Source organism: Gymnoscopelus microlampas, assembly GCF_963454915.1.
Source record: "Gymnoscopelus microlampas genome assembly, chromosome: 3".
NCBI lineage: Eukaryota > Metazoa > Chordata > Actinopteri > Myctophiformes > Myctophidae > Gymnoscopelus > Gymnoscopelus microlampas.
In genome coordinates, this window is record NC_139940.1 from 18,129,778 (window position 1) to 18,151,844 (window position 22,067).

General features: G+C 40.5%; 1 protein-coding gene across 1 annotated transcript; it reads right to left on the reverse strand.

Annotated features, from left to right (window-relative positions):
• Positions 1 to 1,460: 1,460 nt before the first annotated feature.
• Positions 1,461 to 20,554, reverse strand: LOC311041459 (CTP synthase 1). Its single transcript, XM_084051840.1, has 18 exons — positions 20,395 to 20,554; positions 18,119 to 18,299; positions 17,282 to 17,452; positions 16,879 to 16,979; positions 14,355 to 14,471; positions 13,050 to 13,133; positions 12,311 to 12,391; positions 10,768 to 10,919; positions 9,768 to 9,900; positions 8,859 to 8,947; positions 7,779 to 7,873; positions 6,964 to 7,026; positions 6,694 to 6,737; positions 6,344 to 6,440; positions 4,035 to 4,090; positions 2,799 to 2,895; positions 2,084 to 2,228; positions 1,461 to 1,984 (listed from the first exon to the last, which is right to left on the reverse strand). The coding sequence occupies exons 2-18, from the start codon at positions 18,282 to 18,284 to the stop codon at positions 1,900 to 1,902; spliced, it is 1,776 nt and encodes a 591-aa protein (XP_083907966.1). The 5' UTR covers positions 18,285 to 18,299; positions 20,395 to 20,554; the 3' UTR covers positions 1,461 to 1,899.
• Positions 20,555 to 22,067: the final 1,513 nt, after the last annotated feature.

The following is a 22,067-nucleotide window of genomic DNA, read 5'->3' on the forward strand; positions in this document are numbered from 1 at the left end:
CGTGCTATGAGCTTGAAGATCTGCTATTTTTTTTAAATCTTGAAACATTTTTAACTCAAACTTTGCTTCTGGGGGTCCCTGAAACAAAATATTGAGATGGGGGTCGGCGGCAAAATACATATCATTTTGGGGGTCCTTGACATGAAAAAGATTGAGAAGCTTCGAGCATTGATATAGAAACATAGGTTTTTCAGAATACTGTTGGGATTTAGAAGACATTTTGTAGAATCGGCTTCAGGTCTTAAAGGGTTAAGCATATAGCCTAGGCTACTTTTGAGAATTTTAGCCTATAATGACATGCCCCAAAATAGGGATGCCATGCAGGGTTAAAAGCGGTTAAAGTCTTGGATTGCTGAACACCGGTGTGATCTTTGTGAAGATGATAATAAGCCTAACAAGAACACTACATTGATTTAGACATAAAACATCATAAAATATTATTACACAAAAGAACAGGCATCTCAAATTGATAAATAAACAGAACTGAAACGGTGTGTTCACCATACATATGAAAATGGTGAGGTAATGTATATGGTCTGAACAAAATTCTCCAACGGCCATCATCATCATCAGCGTCAATAAGAAAAGAAAATGCATAAAAATTATATTACTTCTACCTCCGCATCATCTACCGTGGTGAGCCCCGTTTATTCATATTGTTGTCCTAGTTCCTGCTGCAGACAACACTGGCCCTTCTCCATTGGCTCATAAGCGTGCCCATGCATCACAGTCTTAATGATGAAAGACGATGCACAAGAAAAATCATGAGATCATAACCCTTTTTACCGCTGAGACTCGATTCTTCAGTGCACCAATGTTTCATCCAAAAATTACCAACAGGGTTTTTTCTATAGCAGTGGTTCAGCCAAGGCACGCAGTTAACCCATTAAGACCTGAGGCCGCGTCTAAAAAAATCTGAATCATAAAAAAAAAAATCGGAAAAAAATATTTTAAAAAAAAATTCACGATTTTTCCAAAATAGCAGATCTACAAGCTCGTAGCGCGGCACTCGGTGCCGCGCTATGAGCTTGTATATCTGCTATTTTTGAATAGCCAAAGACATCTAAAGTGACACAGAAGCGTTCCAGGTATCAATGGGTTAAGTCTGGGTACCTGAGACCAGAATAGAAGAACCACTGCTGAAAACCCGCCATGCAATAGAGTATAAATGAAGCTTAATATTTAGGATATTATTTAACAAGCCCAACTCATGTAACATTCAAATACTGTAGTAGCAATGGTATTTGTTTGCGGTGCGGCTGCTCGGGAGGCGAGCAATCTAGAAGAGGGTCTGTCTGTTTGTACTGACATCATAGACTGGCCACATTAAGCCTAAACCCATGGGAACCATGCCATTATCCGACCTTGTGTAATTTTGCAAGTCTAAAACTGCACCAGCATTTTAGCCAACAAATCTACATCCAAGCCAACGCTCAAAGGTCAAATAAACAGCAGGAGAATCATATTTCAGGGGAATTTCATGTCATTTTTCTTTTTACGACTCGTTGTGATCAGTACCGAAAAACACTTTGCTCACATTTTTCCCTCCGTTTTGCTTTCGCCACAACATTTGCCTCACTGCGATTACGGCAGACTATGGTGTCCTCGTAACCTTTGTCCAGTGATAGGATTGTCAGCTACGTAGATGACTGATTGTTCTGTTGACAACAGAGTCCACTGGTCAGGAGGTAACAGGCACACAGACCAAACCAGTAGTAGTGTGTCCAACACGGATTTTTGAAGGCTAATCATTTACTCAATACTTCGTCATGAGACCCTTTCTTTCACACGACGAAAAAAAATGATGCAAGTTACATTATCTTTTTTTTCAGCTGAAAAGATAAGATGTCATTTTGTTTTTGTCAAAAGGGTCCGTATGAGGAAGCATGAATGAAGCCTTTAGTCCTGGGACACTGAAGGGAACTTCAGCTCTGCGAGCTCAGACTCGGGAGAACTGCTGCCACTGCGGTCACTATAAGTGTCCCTGTAGTGGAAATAAAAGACAATAATATACATGAATAAATACATCCACACACGTAATTTACATCTCTAAATCACATTAATGGGGGTTTTACATGCTTACCGTGGGGAGAGGCGACAGCCTTTAAGAAGGTAGTTCTGGAGTTTTCCCGCTGCGGCCAGCAGAAGACCAAAGTATGGTGGAGAGGGCTTGATGGGCCTGGAGGTAAACTCTGGATGGTACTGCACCCCCACAAAGTAACCATGGTCTGAAAGAACATGCAAGGCACACACACAGTTTCAGGAGAAGCTATTGAACTAATTATTCATAAAAAATATATAAATCAGCAAATGCATTGTTAAGCTTATCGTTTAAATACACCCCATATAATTAACAAAATAGTACATATACTAATACTACAACTAATAATAATAAAACATGAAAGAAAACAAACTTGAGATCAATGGTTGACGCATGTTATGGTGTTAGCTAATACTGTGTGTGTGGATAAGAAAGAAAAAACGGTGCGCTTCCTCTGGATGCCTTCTTAGTTTAGGCAGTGGGTGCTCAGCTATGTATACGACTCAAATCAAAAAACACCTAAGTGGAAAGAGCGTCACTCCAAAATAAATACTGCAAGACAGTGGCTCAGATGTAGTTTCTCATGTTATTGCGAGAACGCTAACGCGTTTCGGCCGCAGCCTTCCTCAGAGCAAATTAAAAAGTCACTTTTTAATCTGTCTTGCAGTATTTATTTTGGAATGCCGCTCTTTCCACTTAGGTGGTTTTTGATTTGAACTGTGTGTGTGGATGTTTGAATAGTTTGGCATGGACTCACCATCCAGCTCTATGACCTCCATCCTCTCCCCCTCTTCATCCTGGCCCACAAAGTGAAGACCTCTCTCCTCAAAGTGGTGCTTCAGCTCAGGGTTCACCTAAAAAGGAAGCATATACGTTTGTTTCTTTCATTCAGAGACGTTTTTACACATAGACTGGGGCACCCTTAAGATGAGTTTAAGATGTGGGCCAAAATCCCTCTTGGATTTATTCTAGAAAGCCAGCTGAAAATCTCATGAACTTGAAGTCTGGCTTGATCAAGTTCATTGCTGTGTCACATGAACCTAAATCAGCGATACTGCACACACATACAGCACACAGATTCTCTCATGACAGGCAATTATTTGATCTGCTCAGACTTGTATCTCTTTATTTACACGTACGACATCCACTTCATGATTATATTTAACACATGATGGCAAGCAGCTTGAGAAAACTGGAGAACTTTGTTCTAAGAACCGTGGCTGTTGTGTGTCCTACCATGCCTGTCACAGTGATCAAATGTTATAGCATGTCATAAAAACACAATTAAAATAAGTCAACACAAAAGCTTTCTAGGAAGAATGATGGAGAGGCTATGCAGTAAGGGCCACTGTAATGACTTTAAACATATTTCCTCATTAAGATTGAGTGGGACTGAAGAGAGTAAAATCCTGCAATGATATGTAATAGAAAATGTAATATGGGAGATATATATTTAACAAAAGGAAAGTGTTATCTTTGGAGACCGCTTCTCCTAAGGGTATGACTGTCATGGAAGAGATGACATGTAGGGGTGGAATACCGTATATGACGTTAAGCCCAGCTCACACTCCAGGAGTTTTAAAATCTTAAAACGATTTGGAAATCTGGTTGCATCACACGCTGGCTACAGGATAATCTCCTCTCTATGATCTTAAATCATTCACACACAAGATATTAAAATACTGGTGCATCAACAGGCCTGGAATTTTGTCATTTTAGGGGCGAGGCCACTTGGCCTTTGGTGTTGTACATTTTTTTAGGGCAAAATGCCCTAAATGAAATGAATGGTTAAGGATATTTTTTTATTTAATATGTAGACTCTGCAGTGAAATAAATAAATCATGGTATTTACAATCTGATTCATGCTCAGCCCTGCACCAATCAAAGTCACTGGATTGGTTTAAAGATGGGGATAGGGAGTTAAGAATTCAGAATCTCAACAAAAGACACTGGCGTCTACGTGACAAAAAAGAGACACTGTCCTAGATCTTACCTCAAACCTGTGTCTGTGTCTCTCGTCGACGTATTCTGCATCTCCGTACAGCTTTCCTGCAATGATGAGATATTAGCAATTTAATACCATACAGCAGATGTAATAGTACAAGTCACACTAGGTCAGCTTAGATAAGTGGACCCTGGACGGTGTTAACAGTCAGTTGAGATGTATTGCTCTTTAAGTTTCATTATATTGTGTTGGGGTAGTTGTGTGTGCATGCAGAACGTGTGTGTTTGTGCACACAGAGGAAGTGTGGAAGGCACACCGCGCTTTCAGCTGGTGGTGGAATGTAAGGATTTTTAGGCACTAGCCCAACACGGTATGAATAATTAATAGCCCAGAATTGATCATACATTTAATCATGCTTTAACATTATATATTATACATGTTACACGTACTGTATATGCGTATATACACCAGCTCAGTGGCTTTGTGGAGTATCCGCCCTGAGACTGGGAGGTCAGGGGTTTGATTCCCCGGCCATGTCATACCAAAGACTATAAAAATGGAAACGAATGCCTCCGTGCTTGGCACTCAGCATACTAGCGTCATGTCCAGGGGGTGTACTTGTACACCAAGTCACCTCGTGCTACAGAAACAGGGGATAGGCTCCTGCTCTATAGGCCACATGGCTCGGCATACGTATATTTAATACACAAAATCATAACAGATGTTTTTATGGTACAGTAAATGGCATGGGGGTGCATACCCTTGCTTGGAAATCATTACTGTCGGGCAGGAACCTTGTAGAGTATCTCCATATTTTTTATATGCTAAAAAAAATTAAAAGCTCTGTAGAAGTATTCTGGGAATATACATAAATAAATAAATAAATGTGCCTATAATGACATGCCCAAGTGGTCTGGGGTCATATTTAACCAATAAGAAATATGTGACTAAGCAATAACTAAATGGGATCCTTTTTGGAACACAGGTTATTTTTGCCATTTCCTGAAAAGTATTGCTTTTCAGGAAATGGCAAAGTAAATTGCTTTGGACATACAAGGTTTCCACCGACAGTGAGAATATCCATGCGCGTGTTTACTGATCATCAGTTGGTGTATGTGTGACACTGACACACTGTTCAATTGTCGGTAGGCAGCCGAGCATGTGAGCAGAGTGGGCAGATTTTTAATGGAGTGTGTAGAGAGTGTTTTCAGAAGGTCAGAGCGTCAGACTTCTCTCCCACTCAAATCACACTCCGATGCCACTGATGCCTCGAGTTTGAGGCATGCCCAGTCCCACAATGCATCTGTCAGAGAGGTTTCATTCTCTCCCCGGAACCCAGAGTAGGAATCGTACTGCTCAGGTCGCTCGCATTGTGAGATATAATGTCTTTGTCTTTATAACTGGGGTGGGGAGTAAGCTATGATGTGATAATCAGAATGTATTATAACATTGTAATATTAAACCTTGCTTGATTGGTGCAGAAGCATGTTTAACCCATTAAGACTTGAGGCCGATTCTACAAAATGTCTTCTAAATCTTTTGAAAAAAACCTATGCTGCTATATCAGTGGTTCTCAACAATTTCATGTCAAGGGAAAAGAAAGATATGCATTTGGCCGCGGACCCCCATCTCAAAATATTTTGTTCCAGGGACCCCCAGAAGCAAAGATTTGAGATGCAAATGTTCGCTTTAAAAATATATATTCAAACATTTTCAAAAATGTTAGAAAAATATTCAAACATTTTCAAAAATAGCATATCTACAAACTCATAGCACGGCACTCGGTGCCACGCTATGAGCTTGTATATCTGCTATTTTTGAATAGCCAAAGAAATCTAAAATGACAGAGATGCGTTCCCAGTCTTAATGGGTAAAACCAAAACACGCATGAAGGTGTCAGGTGTTTCCGACTTAAAGGGGAAATCCACCCATTTTCAATATTTAACTATGTCATTAATATAGCATAAAGGAGTTGTGTGGAAATAAGAAAAAAGTTCCCCCCTTTCTGTGTTGCCTTGAACTGGAGGATTGATTGTGGGTTTAACATTGCAAATTACAACGTGATGACTCATCATGTTGTAATTTGCAATGTTAAACCCACAATCAATCCTACAGTTCAAGGCAACACAGAAAGGGGGGAACTTTTTTCTTATTTCCACACAACTCCTTTATGCTATATTAATGACATAGTTAAATATTGAAAATGGGTGGATTTCCCCTTTAAATCAGCTGGAACTGGAAACGAGTATGCCACTTTCAGGAGATCTGGGACTTCAGTTATGCACCACACAGCCTACTGAATTAGGGATTTGGAGAACTGTGATACCCCCAAAGTGTATTTTCTGAACATCACTCACTTAGCACACTGTTGGTTGACTTGAAGATGGTCCGCCTCTTCCCCAACCTCATAGTCCCGCCCATCTGGCCTGGGTTGTGCTCAGGCATGTCAATCACCTGTTTGAGATTAGGGTTGCAACAGTTAATAGAAGTCATCGATTTAATTGATTATAGAAAAATAACCGAAAACTGATAAGTTAATCAAATAATCGATCTGTACTTTGGGTATGTCACTACAGGAGAAAAGACTCCACAAAAATGTGAATTAATTAATCAAAAGGGTTATCAATAGAATAATTGTTAGGTCAATGTATTTCCATCCATTGAAGACACTGATGTACATGCTGTAATATATGAACAGTTTACCTACCACTGGGTGTTTGGTATCTGGATCAAATTCTGTTGAGTTGGCATCTGAAAAAAGGAAAAGATTTTAATAAACATGTTTTTTAATTTCCTGTGCACAACAATTTGGAGCAATTTGTAATTTCATGTTCTTTATATTACATTAGAGTCTATGCATCACTTTGCCTCTGTGCATCATCAATAAAACAAGGTACACATCTAAATTAAAAACACAAGAAAAGCTTGTTATAGCAGCTCAAATACGCTGTAAGGGTGGCGTAAAGCGATTACTCACCTTGCCAGCCAAGAACATTGCGGGCGAACTCGCAGACTGCCAGCTGCATGCCCAAACATACCCCTGCACAGAAGAACAAGTTCAACATGGTTATATTACACCATACAGTACAAGGTTGAAACATGCTGCGAGGGGATTGAACAATCATTGAACAAGGTCCCCCGTGTGCAGCATACTTGTAGAAACCCCTTTGTGTATGTATTGCTTAACCCATTAAGACCTGGAACTGTGTCATTTTTAGATTTGAGCTAAAAAGCATTATTTTACACTTTGGGCTATTCAAAAATAGCAGATCTACAAGCTCATAGCGCGGCACCGAGTGCCGCGCTATGAGCTTGTAGATCTGCTATTTTGGAAAAATCGTGAAAATGTGTGCAAACCTTCTGAATATATATATATTCTTAAAGCGGACATTTTTAACTCAAATCTTTGCTTCTGGGGGTCCCTGGAACAAAATATTTTGATGGGGGTCCGCGGCCAAAAACATAATTTTGGGGGTCCTTGACATGAAAAAGATTGAGCACCACTGATATAGAAACATACGTTTTTCAGAAAACTGTTGGGATTTAGGAGACATGTAGAATCGGCTTCAGGTCTCAATGGGTTAAAGGTGGTGTAATTTTTTCTTTTCTTTTGTGTGTGTGTTAAAATAAAGTTACACAAAAGCTCTACGTTCTGGTAGCAGTCACTGCTATCCAATCAGGAGAAAGATCTCATTGCTCAACCCACTGAGGAACAGAGTGACTGAGTGATGGACATAGGTTCCTTATTTACAGTATATGTAGGATAACATAAGTTAATAGAAATGTTAGTACCCAGGAATGGCTTCTTCTGTTTCCTAGCCCAGCTGATGGCCTGGATCTTGCCTTCAGTTCCTCTGACTCCAAAGCCTCCTGGTACCAACACGCCACTGTGGAGAGAGAGGGATAGAGGAGATTCACCAGGTCATCCACTGAGGGAGAACATGTCAATTGTGGCAAAAAGTAACAGTGACAACAAGAACCTGACCTGACAGTGTTTTGGTCAAAAGCGCGATTAGACATCTTCTGAAAAAACTGTCCTTGTATGAACCTTAACACATTAACTGCCAAGAACGTAGTCCTACGGTCCGTTAAATCCAACTGTTAAGCGCCGAGACCGTAGCCCTACGGTCCGGGTGCTTTTTCCTTTTTTTCAAAAAAAAAAAAAAACTTTATTCAATTTTCGGTACGGCACATTTCAGTGTAACACCACCGGAAGTCGGAACTATTTGCGATCCCGTTTTTCGTTTCCCGTCGGCCTCCATTCTAAGGCGCACACTAAAACTCCATTTTAGCTCTTCTCCTCGCATTTCCTATGTTAACATAAACGGTCAGAACTCAAACATGGCTGCCCCGTTTGACACGTGGTCTGCACTGCTAGACGCAGGCAGATGTCGGCGATGTATGTAAACAAAGCAGAGCTCACGTTTTTGGATTTTAACAAGGTCTATGGCGACGTGAAAAAAACAAAAAACAACAAAAAACCTTGGCACTGGTGAGTACATTCTGAGATTAGCCCTTGGCAGTGGATGTGTTAAAAGGATAGTTCACCCCCAAAATGACATTTTTTCTATCGATAGAAAGATATTTTTTTGTTTTTGTCCTAAGCCAATAGTTTGATGACCGGCAGCGGTTCCGATGAGAGACACAAAGAGTCTCCTTTGTGTCTCCTACCTGAACCGCTACCTACCGGTCCGCTGGTCATCAAATTATTGGCTTAGGCAACACAAACAAAAAAATATGTGAATGAACTCAAGGGTGACTAACAGTGAACTATCCCTTTAAGCTTTGCAACAAAGTGTCAGTGATGCCTGAATGGCACTGCTCAAGTAAAAGTGTAGAAATGCTTTGTTTTTTGATGAGCTGTGTATTTACTCAGCGCTGCAGAGTTTCTGCCAGGCCTCATGGTACTTGACGGGCTCATCCTGCAGTGTGGTGGCCTCCAGGTCTGCTGAATCTATGTACTGTGAGGAGTACAAACAGTGTTAATAACAATACAATACAAGGCCCTTCTTCTCTGTTGTGACCATGTTTTCATACCATCTGTCTTGGCGACGATGAGGCTCAATATCTTGTCTTTGTTATAATCTCGATCTTTTCTTTTACATTTGTATCTGTCCTAGTGGTGCCATGAAATTGGGAAGGGAGCGTGTTAACACTAGAGCTAATTGTTTCATTCCAAAAATGAGATGTCCAACTTTTGAAATAAGTGAAGTCACCTATATATATATATATACCTATAATATAATAATCTCCCCTATAATAATATCACAGAAGAATTTATATTCCGTTGAAAAGTACTTGGATGACAAAACAAGTTTACACATTAGATCCTCTATATCCTACACATTTACTATTCAATTATGAACTGCTGCTTTATCGTCTCTGATATTGGATTCTTCTTTAAAAAAAATATTTAACCTTTATTTATCTCTAAGAAGTCCCACTGAGGTACAAGTTCTCTTTCACAAGGGAGACCTGAAAATGTTTGACACGAGACAGCAACATGCTATATAGAGTACATGCACTCACACATCACTATATGAGGGCAGTGAGTGTTCAGCAGCGCCAGAAACAAAACAAAAATAATTAACAGAAACATTACAATAAACTTTTATTTTGAATGCATCAGTCATAGCTAGAATGTGGTGCTTTATCAGCAGCACTGGGACAAATGGGCAGACAAGAGACATTAAATAATAGTCTCCCTCTCTCTCACAATCAGTATATTAGCATCAAAACTGAGAGAGCTGCGAGAGCGTTGAAGGTCACCATGAAGATTACCTTGATCTGTAGTTTGTGGTTTATGGCGAGGGCAGAGTGTTCAAGGGCCTTGATGACTGAGGCGTAGGAGTCTGAGAACTTGGTGTATTTTCCCACCAAGGCTATGGACACCTGCTCCAGGAGGCGGTCGGATCTGAGGAAGGGAGAAGGATGACTGAGTCTGGACCTCACAGCTACTTACGTACACAATAAACTAGAACCCGAACGATGCTAGATTTACGGGTCTCAATTTTGGAAAGTCCTCCACCACCAATTTACAGATGTTTTGACAAATATTAATTTTCAAATCGATGTGAAAAGCTTTGATTTGATTAAAGTTTCTATTTGAGAACATTTAGCTTGTGAGCAAACAAATACACAATAAACGTTTTCATAGATTACATTTAATTTAATTAAATACAATACTGTATATTAAACTTCAATATTATGAAAAGAAAATACAGTATACCAACTGAACTTTAATTTATTCAACCACTTATGCCCTCTTCACAAGCAACCGATCAACAAGCTCACGATGTGTCACTATGTGCTTTTAAATCTGCCATTTTTGAAAAAAAAGTGTCATCAAAAAGGTAAAATAATGGCCGATATATTGACCAGACCAATACATCTGCTCTACGACAAAGAAATGGCAAATAGTAAATACCATTCCCAATAAGCTATTTATTAAACAGACTTCTTTTGTTAAATATTTTGTTGTTTTCTTAATTTGCCTCACTGTGGATGTGGGTAACCGGCCAATTAGTTGAACTGAATTCAAATTTGAGATCCATTATGATTCATTGACCTGAGACCGCTCTGTAGCTGAAAAGTCAATGTTTGAACCCAGCAACAGCCATTGCTTGCTTGTCCAACAAAAACACAGTTAGCGCTGTAGACCATTCAACTTTGAGATACGTTGTTAGACCTTTGTTTTCTTCTCACCACAATCAACAATGAACGTCAATTCGCCTAAAAAAAGGTCTCTGTGGTTGGACTGTAGAATGCCTGTCTGTCTCACCTGTTGGACATCTCCTTCCATTTGGTGAGCGTCTTGCGGCCTCTCATCTCCACAGGCAGGTCCAGACGCTTACAGAAGTATCCCACCACACCCTGGTCCTCCAGCAGCAGAGGCACTTTGTAGATGGAGGAGACGTCATGAACGCAGATCACCTGGGAGAGACAGAGGACAGACATAAAACACACATTTTTCGTAAGAATGTTGTGTCAATCCCGTTTACACACTGCCTCCAAATTCTTGTCTTTCATACATTTTTCTCAGACCAGGTTTGATGCCTGACACTGTCTAGCTGCAGCAAATACAAAGGTCATTCACATCTTCTTGTCTGTATGTTGCAGTGTTTTGAGACTGTAGACTACAGCCTGTGGATTGAAGAAAGGCTCAGCAAGCACTTTTCCGTGCGCGTGTGTGTGTCTACTGTCAGCCACTGTTTAGAACACAGGGGTCTTCTTCTTAATGTGGCAGCAGGAATAGCAAAGCATCAAACTGGGCCAAAAGTAAACATGATCAGCAGGTGAAACTCTCTCTTGTTCATAGCGATATCAGAATGGATCCAATTATATTTCCTTTTTATTTTTGTGTTCAACAAGTGAGAGGATCACACAATCACCCTCACTGCTTGATGACTATTTAGTGTTTAGTTCTGTGAAAATCTTCCACAATTAATAGTCTATATGCATCGGAGTCAGTGTGCAAGGTGGTTGTGCATAATCATTTACGGATTAAATAAACGCATGAAAAAATACGGCCTTCAGTGGGCAAGATCGTTTAGTTTGACTCTTATTAGGGCAGCATGCTGGCCTGGAGGTTAAGAGGCAGGTTAATAACTGCCTCTTTTGTCTTTAGCTGACAAAGTCATCGTGGTTTAATCAGCACTGTGGCCTTGTGATTATACACTGCTCTGTAGCTTAAAAAACAGTGCTTGTCCAAGAACAGACAGCCACCATGTTGTTGAAGCGTCCTTGAACAAGACATGTTTTCCCCGCTAATGATTCGCTTCCTTTTATGTCTAGGTATTCTAGTAGCAATTCAGCAGCAGACGATGTAGCCAATAATGCAATAATGTAACCGTTGTCATACTGTTCATCGACGGGGGGGAAAAGAAAAACAACTCTCATCTCTTTAGTCAAGCTTAATTCACCGATGCTAAAGACATTTGTGCAGTGGAAAACTAACTTTAAAAAGAGTAGATCACCCAAACAATTACTTATTTTCCATCGATTACACACCCCATGAAGCATTGATTTCATTAAGATTATTTTGTTTTTGTCGCATTCCTAAGAAAATAATGTGATGAACGGCGGAGAGATGCTAATGTCTCCGGTACGAGACTCAGAGAGGTAGGTACCGGAGAGACCGCCGTTCATCAAATTATTGGCGTAGGAATGCAACAAAAACAAAGAAATCTCCATGAATTCAAATGCTTCACGGGGTGTTTAATTGATAGAAAATAAGTCATTTTTTGGGTGAACCGCTCTTTTAAGGATTAACTAAGCTCAAAATGAAATACATTTTCATTTCAGGATAATTCTTACACTCTTACCTGTGTTGGCTCCACATGACAAAACATGGAAATCTTCTCTTTGACAGCCGTTTCCAGTGGTGTCGAACAGCGGCACATGATCTGACAAAAACAGATGAATGAATGAATGTCAGGATCAGATAATGAACGAATCCATTATCTAGGACAGGGGTCTTCAACAGGTGGTCCTCAAGGGTTACTACAGAGGGGGGCCGCCAAATCTTTGTGTGATAGGAACACCAAGCATCTCTATTCTGAGGAGAACTCTTAGCCAAAAATAGCAGATCTACAAGCTCGCAACGCCTCGCACTGCGAGGCGTTGTGAGCTTGTAGATCGGCTATTTTTGGCTAAAGTGGTTTGGTGTAGAGGATAAAAAGAGCAAAAGAGTACAGAGTGATAGGTCGAGTTTACTAAGTATTGACGGTTTAAGTGGTTAAAATGTCTGAAAATACACATTAACATCAATCCAACACTGATGATAGTGCTGTCAAACAAGCCTATGAAACTATCTATGAAAACTATGAAAAAGTTGAATCTGTAACACAACAAAAAAGTTTAATCTGCAATACAATGAAAAAGTTCCATCTGCAACACAATGAAAAAGTTCCATCTGCAACACAATTGTATACAATATGTAGTGGGGTGGGGAGTGGGGGTTCCCTACTTCATCTCTCTCTCTCAGCTAAGGGGTCCTCTTGGCCTGAAAAGCGTTGAAGACCCCTGAATCTAGGAGACATTGTAAAAAGGATCTGGACTCACCAGGTCTGGAGAGAGGCCCAGTCCTCTGAGCTCCCGCACACTGTTCTGTGTGGGTTTGGTTTTCTGTTCTCCTGTGGTGCTGGGCTGAGGACACGCACAAGAAAAATGTTTTTATTGTTTATGAGCACAACACTACTCTAGGGTTTTATATCACCCATTCCAAAAGGTAGTTAAAAACGACACCAATATTTTTTGAGCTATTTTATTTCATGTTTATTTATCCAGGCATGTCAATTAAAAACATATTTTACCTTTTACTAGTGTAGTTTATAGTGTATAAAAAAACACCACACTGCATTTTATTCATTTTATATCAGCCAAAAGCACATAAAAAACGGCATCAATATTTTTCTTATCCCTTTTATTTGATAGGTATGTCAATAAAGAACATATTCCTGTAACAAGGACCTTACAACAAGTAGCCTAAGGCCTATTGAAGGAATGGGAATTAGAGACTTAGAAATGAGAAACAATTATTTAAGCAATAACTCACAACAGGCCATGGTTTATTATTGTCATTATATTACACCTCGGGGGGGCAGGGTAATGATTTTCTCTTAGCTGCAGAGTGATATAAAATGTACAAATTCAGACTTCATATCCGTGCTATAAGGTTATTATACTGTGTCTCACCCGTTTCATAAATACACATCCTTTCACTAACCCAGCCTAGTGCGGTTGACTTAAAAGGAGAACATTTGGCAAAGATAGGCGAACATTCGCCCAAAATGGTGGATCTACAAGCTCACAGCACGATGCGTTTTGAGCTTGTAGATCGGCTATTTTTGGCCAAGAGACTTGACGTAGAGAGGGAAAAAGGAGGGGACAAAGCATAGACCATTGGGGGACTCCGGACAAGGAGTACACAGGGCCTAAGTGGATATTCAACCCGATCTCACACAACTTAGTATACATTGCACGGAGTGTCATTCCGTGCATACATGGAAAACCCGAAAATCTGTGCATTTCGGAGGCACGCAGTCTCAAGGGAACTGTCGCCACATAAGGGACCACCGAGCGAGCTAAAGTGAGCGAGTTGCCGCCCCGAACGTTGCGACGTTCCCTTGAGCCTACTCAGCGCCGTTTGAGTTATGTACCGATAGGCACAGAATCGTACATTTTGTTGTGGGGACTGCTCTGCTTCCGGGTTTTTCCTGGTTGCAACTGGTTACGCCCACCGTGGGACTCGGCGTACATATGCATTTCTAGGCGACTATGCACGGAATGACGTGCACTGGGTCCGTGCAATGTATACTAAATTCTTGGAGATCAGGCTGGGATATTGGTTGTTCACTTCACACATACCTGTGGTACGAGACTGACGTGGAGGTTGCAGAAGTTCTCCCTCTTCACTTTGAACTGGAACTGTCTGAAGGCCTCTATGAAGGGCATGCTCTCTATGTCCCCCACCGTGCCGCCCAGCTGTTGATAGAAAAACACCAGCTCAGACAAGTCCGTCGGAGCTTGCAATACACCACTCACTGCTGCTCAAAGCTCTTACATAACGCTGACCTGTACCGTCAGAAGAACATACAGAAAGTTCTGAAACGTGTCTGAAGGTGTAGGCTACTGTCTGCTGTCACTGTCTTCAGATCAAATTAACCCACAACAATGCATGGACCGGTTAAGGCAGGATGACACAGGCCGAGTTCACTTCACAGCTTATAATACGTAATATCCTCTCAGGTTGTGCTTGTACTGGAAATACTACTTGGCTGCACACAGACATACAGTGAAGTGGGCCATCTCAGAAATGACCTTTGCCAGTAGGATCAAATTCCACAAGAGTATTCTTCTTCCCTGTACTTCCCCTTGTGTGGTCTCTGAATCAGCTTTCCCCCAAAATCTGTGACTGCTATAACCCTTCTATTAGAGTCACTACTGTACATAACAGCCCTCAAGTCAAGCAATTTTTTTTTAACGTAGTGCCAAATCACAAGTTACTTACTATATTTACTTTACACATTAACCCATTCGGACCTGGAACGCATCTGTGTATTTTTTTGATTTGAGCTAAAAAGCATCGTTTTACACTTTGGCTATTCAAAAATAGCAGATATACAAGCTCATAACGCGGCAAAGAGTGCCGCGCTATGAGCTTGTAGATCTGCTATTCTTGAAAGATCGTGAAAATGTGTGCAAATCTTTGAATATATATTGTTCAAAGCGAACATTTTTAACTCTATTCTTTGCTTCTGGGGGTCCCTGGAACAAAACATTTTCGGCGGCCAAATACATATCATTTTAAGTTTGAGCACCACTGATATAGAAACATACGTTTTTTTTTCCAGAAAACTGTTGGGATTTAGAAGACATTTGTAGAATCGGCCTCAGGTCTTAACACATTGCCTGCCAGAGTTTTTTCAGATTTTTAGCTGTTGCCTGCCAGGGTTTTGCCATGTTTTTGGTACCTGTTCGCGTAGCCACAGATTTTTTTCCTCCAGTATGATTGATCCCCAGATGGTTTCTAATCACAGATGAGATTCAGGTGTGGTTTCACAAATGTCAACGAGGTCATTTTGACCTCGTTGACATGTTTGGTTGATGTTTCAATATAGCTCAAAAGCAGTAGTTTTAAACCAAAAAACAAAGTGAATTGTTTGTCCGTTTGAATTTTAACATTGAAGTGAATGGAGCAGCAAATCTTCGAACATTTTTAGCTCCTAATCTGTTCATAATTCGACAAGGGTTGAAATTATAAAAAAATGCAAAAAAAAAAAAAAAATTTTTTTTTTGAAATTTTTTTTTTTTTTTTCCCTTTTTTCCAAAGACGTATATATACGTCATTGGCAGGCAACAGCTGATTTCTAAATGACGTATATATACGTCTTAGGCAGGCAATAGGGTTAATGAACATATGTAAGATATGATGTAATGCATACACATGATTAAGTGTAAATATGCCGGAGAAAACCATACAGACATCAAAATAGTACAACATAGGTTAACAAAACACTCCATTACAAGTTGTTCCATGAGACTTTACACATAGAGCAGGTTAAGACCACACTCTTACCCAACAATTCCCCCATTAGCAAGCGCTTGGCAACAGCGGCGAGGAAAAAAAACTCCCCTTTTAAAAGGGGCCGTGTCTACAGAAAGCCTTTATTACACAGTGGAGAGCTTTTGTTTGGATCGTGTCCAGAGCACCGCACATGTACTGAGCAAGACACCTCCGCTCAGTGTTTGGGGCATGTCTGTCCAACCCCCTGCATAGGAAAGTGACATTGATGAGAGGCGCTGACCATTTCCCTAACCATTTTCTGCTCGAGGCGCCCAGAGCGCTACGCCGAAAAACCCTGGTAGAGCCAAGAGCACTGAAATGTGACACTCAACACTAGGAAGAGGAGCGCCCCAGCGTGTCTTTATCATAGAAATGCAGAACTGCCCGCCACATGAGATCAAATTTCTACCACTCTGCCAATAAGGCATCCCCTCTTGGTTAGGGAAGGTATTGCACTACGAGGTTCAGGCAGTACTAGCAGTCCTACCCAACACCAGGGTCTACATTTCTCAATGGAAGAGTAGGGACTGGGAGACCACCTCAGGCTCCAACCACTGCAGTTGTGCAGATAGATATATTGTATGAACATTCCCTAACATATAGAATGGTTACAATGATGTTTTAATCATTAAAATAAGGATTGCATCTAAAATTGGAAGGAAACCTTGAACAGATCCTGGCTCTAGGTGGGCCGCGATCTGCCTTGACTGGTTGGGTTTAAAGAGAGAGAGAGAGAGAAAGAAAGTGGGGGAAAGAGACACAGATGAATAGCAACAACGACGACTGTAATCAGTGAATAACCAGTTCTGTTTCTTTTTTTTTTACCTCTATGACGCAGACTTGTGGCTCCACCCCGTCTTCATCTACTGAGACCCTGGCCTGTTTCATCACCCACTCCTGGATTGCATCTGTGATGTGAGGCACCACTGGAAGACAAGGTATGAAACAAATTGAGTCAACAAGTTGTATGACATGCCCCGCTGGATTTCCCTTACACAGCAAGATTGTTACAGTAAAGAGAACACAAAAGGGGGGAAAAGTGAACATTTTGGCAGGTTGAAGAGCAGGCAGGCTGGTGCACTCTGGAACATTTGGAGGGACTTCAGTGTATTTTATTTTTTGAAAAATAAAAAAGGGGAATATTTACTCCTGACCCATTGATCTGCTATACAGCAGTCCCCCCATCCCCCCAAAAAAACAGAAGAAGACATTGAATTGAATTTCTCACCCTGGACGGTCTTGCCCAGGTAGTCTCCCCTCCTCTCCTTGGTGATAACAGACTGGTAGATCTTTCCGGTGGTCAGGTTGTTGTCTCTCGTCAGCCGGATGTCCAGGAAGCGCTCGTAGTTACCCAGGTCCAGATCCACCTCCCCTCCATCGTCTAATACAAATACTTCACCTACACACACAAAAACAATTCAATGGAGCTTTATTGGCATGAGAAAACACACAGAGTTTATAACCTATTTGACTTGGTGAAAATCATACCAACAATCTTAGACAATCCTCTAAAATATGTTTGATATGGGCAATTACCAACTATTCATTTTACATGGCTGCTAAGTAGTTGCTAAGTAACTGGAAATATTCATCTGGAAGAAGTTAGGCCTACTATAAATATGTATTTTTAGGAGTGGTACATCATAAGTCTGTAAAAGATTTAGACCATGCCAATTACATTTTGTTGTAAGACATACACAAACTGTAGTCTGAACATGATGATGATGACTTTATTGTGCACAAGGGGGAATTCATTGTGTGCCATAGACTGTCAGACGTCCAATACATACATTATAAAAAGAGCAACACAGCTACAACAGTAATCAACCAGGTCACATGACAACAATATTACAAAATAGTACAAGATTACATCATGGTTGGTTATATAATTTCATTTGCAGCCATATGCTGGAAAGGCAAGCTCCGCCTTTGGTAAAAATATGTAATCTTGTAATCATGAATAATTAATTCCAATCACAGCATCTGCCAAGCCTAAATCAAACCCACCAGTAATTGGCCTTTATAGTAATAACACTTCAATGGATTCATTCTCCACATCACTCACCGTGTTCATAAGGGGAGAAGGTACCAGCATCAATGTTAATGTAAGGGTCGATTTTGATGGCTGTAACATGGAGGCCACAGGACTTGAGGATGGTCCCCACGCTGCTGGCGATGATGCCCTTGCCGATGCCCGATATGACACCGCCAGTCACCAGGATGTACTTCATACTGGCATGTGAACGCTGTGCAGAGAGAACAGAGAAGAGAGGCCATTGAATTCAGTGGTTCTTAATGCATGCATCTACCAGACAGATGGTATGCAACTCTACCGGTTTGATTACCGCTATCCCTTGACAGGTCGTGCTGCTATGCGTTGACATGATAATGATAGGCTTAAATGACATTGTCCCGTTCAAACCTACAGCAGTCCCAGCCAAAATGTGATAACCGTTTTAGTCAAGGGAACTTTATTGAGTGAATGCTTGAATAAGTCTTAACATTCTTCCTAATGATTATGATTATATAGCTACAGGCCTGTCAGTGGTTCTCACAGTGGGATCCACAAAATGAGGAGCAGTTTAATTTCACCAACTAATAGTTATCCCAATGAGAGGATGTATAAGAATGATTTGAGAATAAAAGTTTCACTCTCTCCTCTTGTCATCTGATCTCCCTAGCCCTAGAATGGCTGTGATATTACATACATTTCATTCATGTATTATTTCATAGCACATACGTATATGGGGCACACAGTTGTGATTAATAACCCCCACCGCACCTGTCAGTTGAGTCCACACACCATAATATACTCCCCAAAGTTTTCATTTGTTCAGTTCAACAGTCATTTCGGGGTCCCGTTGGGTAGGAGAATGTGGCTGTGCTCCGTGTGAAGCTTGTGGAAAAGTGGAGATATTTGACTAAACACACGTTTTCTGACACAACTTTCAAGTGGATATGAAACTAGAGAATAGTATCTGACTCCAAGTCACAGCAATAAATTATTGTGCGAGTTCACACGCCGCGCCACAACTTTTAATGCCACCGCCATGTCCCCCCTCCGGAGGAGGGCATAGGGGTGACCTATGGCTGTGTGTGCACTGTGCAGCCCAGGGATGGGCAACCCAACCCCATTGGCACAGGGGAGGGTAACCTCTGGCACACTGGTGTAAGTGTGAGAGCGAGGATTACTTTTTAATATAAAAATCTGTATGCAAATTACATCCTGATCCTGCATTATTCTACATTCATACAAACTCTGAACTCTGACTGGGAAGGGAGTCTGGTAGATAGGTGTGCGGTTAATGCTCAGAGTCTAATGATCATTATAATTTAAAAATAAAAGGTTATTATGTACAGTATATGGACAATCAAAATCTGTTGGAAATATTTTATGTTTATGTGATGTCATAATCAAACATATTGTTGATATGGCACACTGATAATCAAGAACATACAAACATGGCACGTCATGTCAATAAGTTTGCTGACCCCTGTAGCCTATATGGATTATTACATTATAGACTGAATATAACCTAGTCCTTCCCAAATAGGGGCTAAGCCTACTTACTGAATGAAATGTATGTAGTATAATATCACTGCCATTCTAGGGATATCATCTCCCCATCAGAATAAACCAGTGAATTACTCAATTTAACATAACAATAAAAATCTCTAATCGGGACACCCTCCTCCTGGCACAAAACACGTGGGGGTCCATGGCCTGTAATATCAATTTGGGGTCCTTGACATGTAAATTAGCTATTACTAATAGCTCATTTACATAATAGCCTATTTAGACAATAGACATCTCGTGTGATCTTACGTGGCGAAATATGCGATGGCGGGAATTAAACAAAAAGGAGTTGCTAACGACGATTTCCACAGAGAAACAGAGCATAAAACGTAAATACAAGAACAAAGGCCGTACAAAAGATACAAACTAAAGCATATCTATTTAGGGCAAGAGTTCCACTTGGCTCGTGTGTAGTATAAACCGCGTGTCACCTTGTGCAATATTGACACCAACTGTAACGTTACACCGCCTCACGCAGCAACACATGACGAGGTAAGAGCCTAGCATTCCATTCCCCACGTTTCACCCACTGTGTTGCTATAGCTTGGAGTTTGCCTCCTTCTTCTTCCAGCCGCAACTTCTTATTATTCAGCTATAATAACATTCCTAAAACAGGACATCATGTCAACACGAACATGTGATTCTCTGTAATATAAAATAATAGCAGATTAATTTTCTAAGCCAGAGTCTGGCGCGGTTTTGCTAACACCCGCGCTAATGTGTATGTGCGTGTGTGTTTTGCAGTAATATAAACACCAACTCACCAGATAATTAAAGTACAAACTTCAGATCGGGTGATCAGATGAATTAACTCAAATATATGGATCTCTGATCAAGTGTTATGGATCTCTGATGATCACTTTGGAGCACAAAAACATAGACCTCAGTCCGCTGTTATGGATACACGTGTAGCATGCACTGATCCTGCACTATTTTGGTACCGAAAACGTTACTCGATTGGCTCCAGCGGCTCCGCTTTTTTAGCAGATCTTCACACGGCTTCGCGTCAACGACTGACGCTCGGAGTCCGTCCGGATGGTTTGGAGATCTGCTGAGCAGATGCTGCGCGCACAACGCTCGCGACTGAGCTTGAGTGACGTCGTCGGCCGCTCTGACGTCGCAGCCGTGCTCCTCCCAGAGAGGCCCGAATCAGTGTTGCCAGATTTTTGAAATAAGCAACTAGGTCTATGAAAACAATCCCAAAAGAAGCGAGCCCTTCGCACTTTAAACATCATACATGTATGTTACATTGGCTATTTGAAAATAGCCGATCTACAAGCTCTCAACGTTGTGAGTTTGTAGATCTGCTATTTAAAAAATATATATATTTTGAAAACATTAGGAATATTTTGTGAAACATTCTAACAACACAAATCTTGTATGGCGGTCCCTGGCACAAAGATGGGGGGGTTCTGTGGACAAATATATATTAATGTAGGGGTCCTTAACATGAACATGTTTAAGAACCACTGGTTTTCAAACAACATTTAGGAAGCAAGCCCAAAATAAGCAACTACACTTTTAGGAACAAGCCTACTAACAGCAACTAACAGAAAAAAACAAGCCCAAAGTCGCTTATAATGAGCAGACATGGCAATACTGGCTCCTACCAGAGAGGCTTGAATATGTTAATATGAATGACATCACGTGTGATGGACTTGAACGGACAATGTCAAGGTCAGTGCAAGAAGTGGGAAGGGCTTTTGAAGCATCTGCATTAATTGACTCATTAATTTGATCATTGATATACTGTCTTGTCCTGTCCTTTGTCTAGAGAGATGGTTAAAGTGAACACCTGTGTGCCATTATTCCACAGTTGCCAAGAGGTTATTAACGCAATAAAATATAATTTATACACATTTCTAGATCACCTAATTATTATTCGCCCTATCCGATTATTTGCCAACCTTTTATATGAACTCCCAACAAACCAGACTTTGTGCATTCATACTTACTCAAGTACTGTCCTTAAGTAAAATGTTGAGGTATTTTTATTTTACTGGAGTATTGTCAGTTTTCAGTACTTTTACTTCTACTCCACTACATCTTAGAGACAAATATTGAACTTTTACTCCACTACAATTATTTGAAAACATTAGTTAGTTACTGTATTATTACAAAACATTAACCCTATATACATTTCTGTCATTTGAAAATAGCCGATCTACAAGCTCACAGTGCATCGTATGGCGATGCATTGTGAGCTTGTAGATCGGCTATTTTCAAAAGATTTTTATACATTTTATTCATTTGAAAACTTGTGAAATGGAACATTCTGCATAATGAGTACTTTCTACTTTTAATTACATTTTGATACCTACCAATACTTTTGTACTTTTACTAAAGTACATTTTGAATTCCGGACTTTTACTTGTATTTCTACATTGCAGTATTGATACTTTTACTTAAGTAAAACATTTAAGTACTTTTCCCACCA

Bases quoted from the DNA above. Each gene is read 5' to 3' on its own strand.
- LOC311041459 (XM_084051840.1), bottom strand. From the start codon at position 18,284: ATGAAGTACATCCTGGTGACTGGCGGTGTCATATCGGGCATCGGCAAG. The intron at 13,134-14,354 runs GTATGTGTGAAG...GCGTGTCCTCAG, and splicing joins ACGTCAGTCTCGTACCACAG to CCCAGCACCACAGGAGAACA. The intron at 2,229-2,798 runs GTGAGTCCATGC...ATGTTCTTTCAG, and splicing joins GGAGGTCATAGAGCTGGATG to ACCATGGTTACTTTGTGGGG.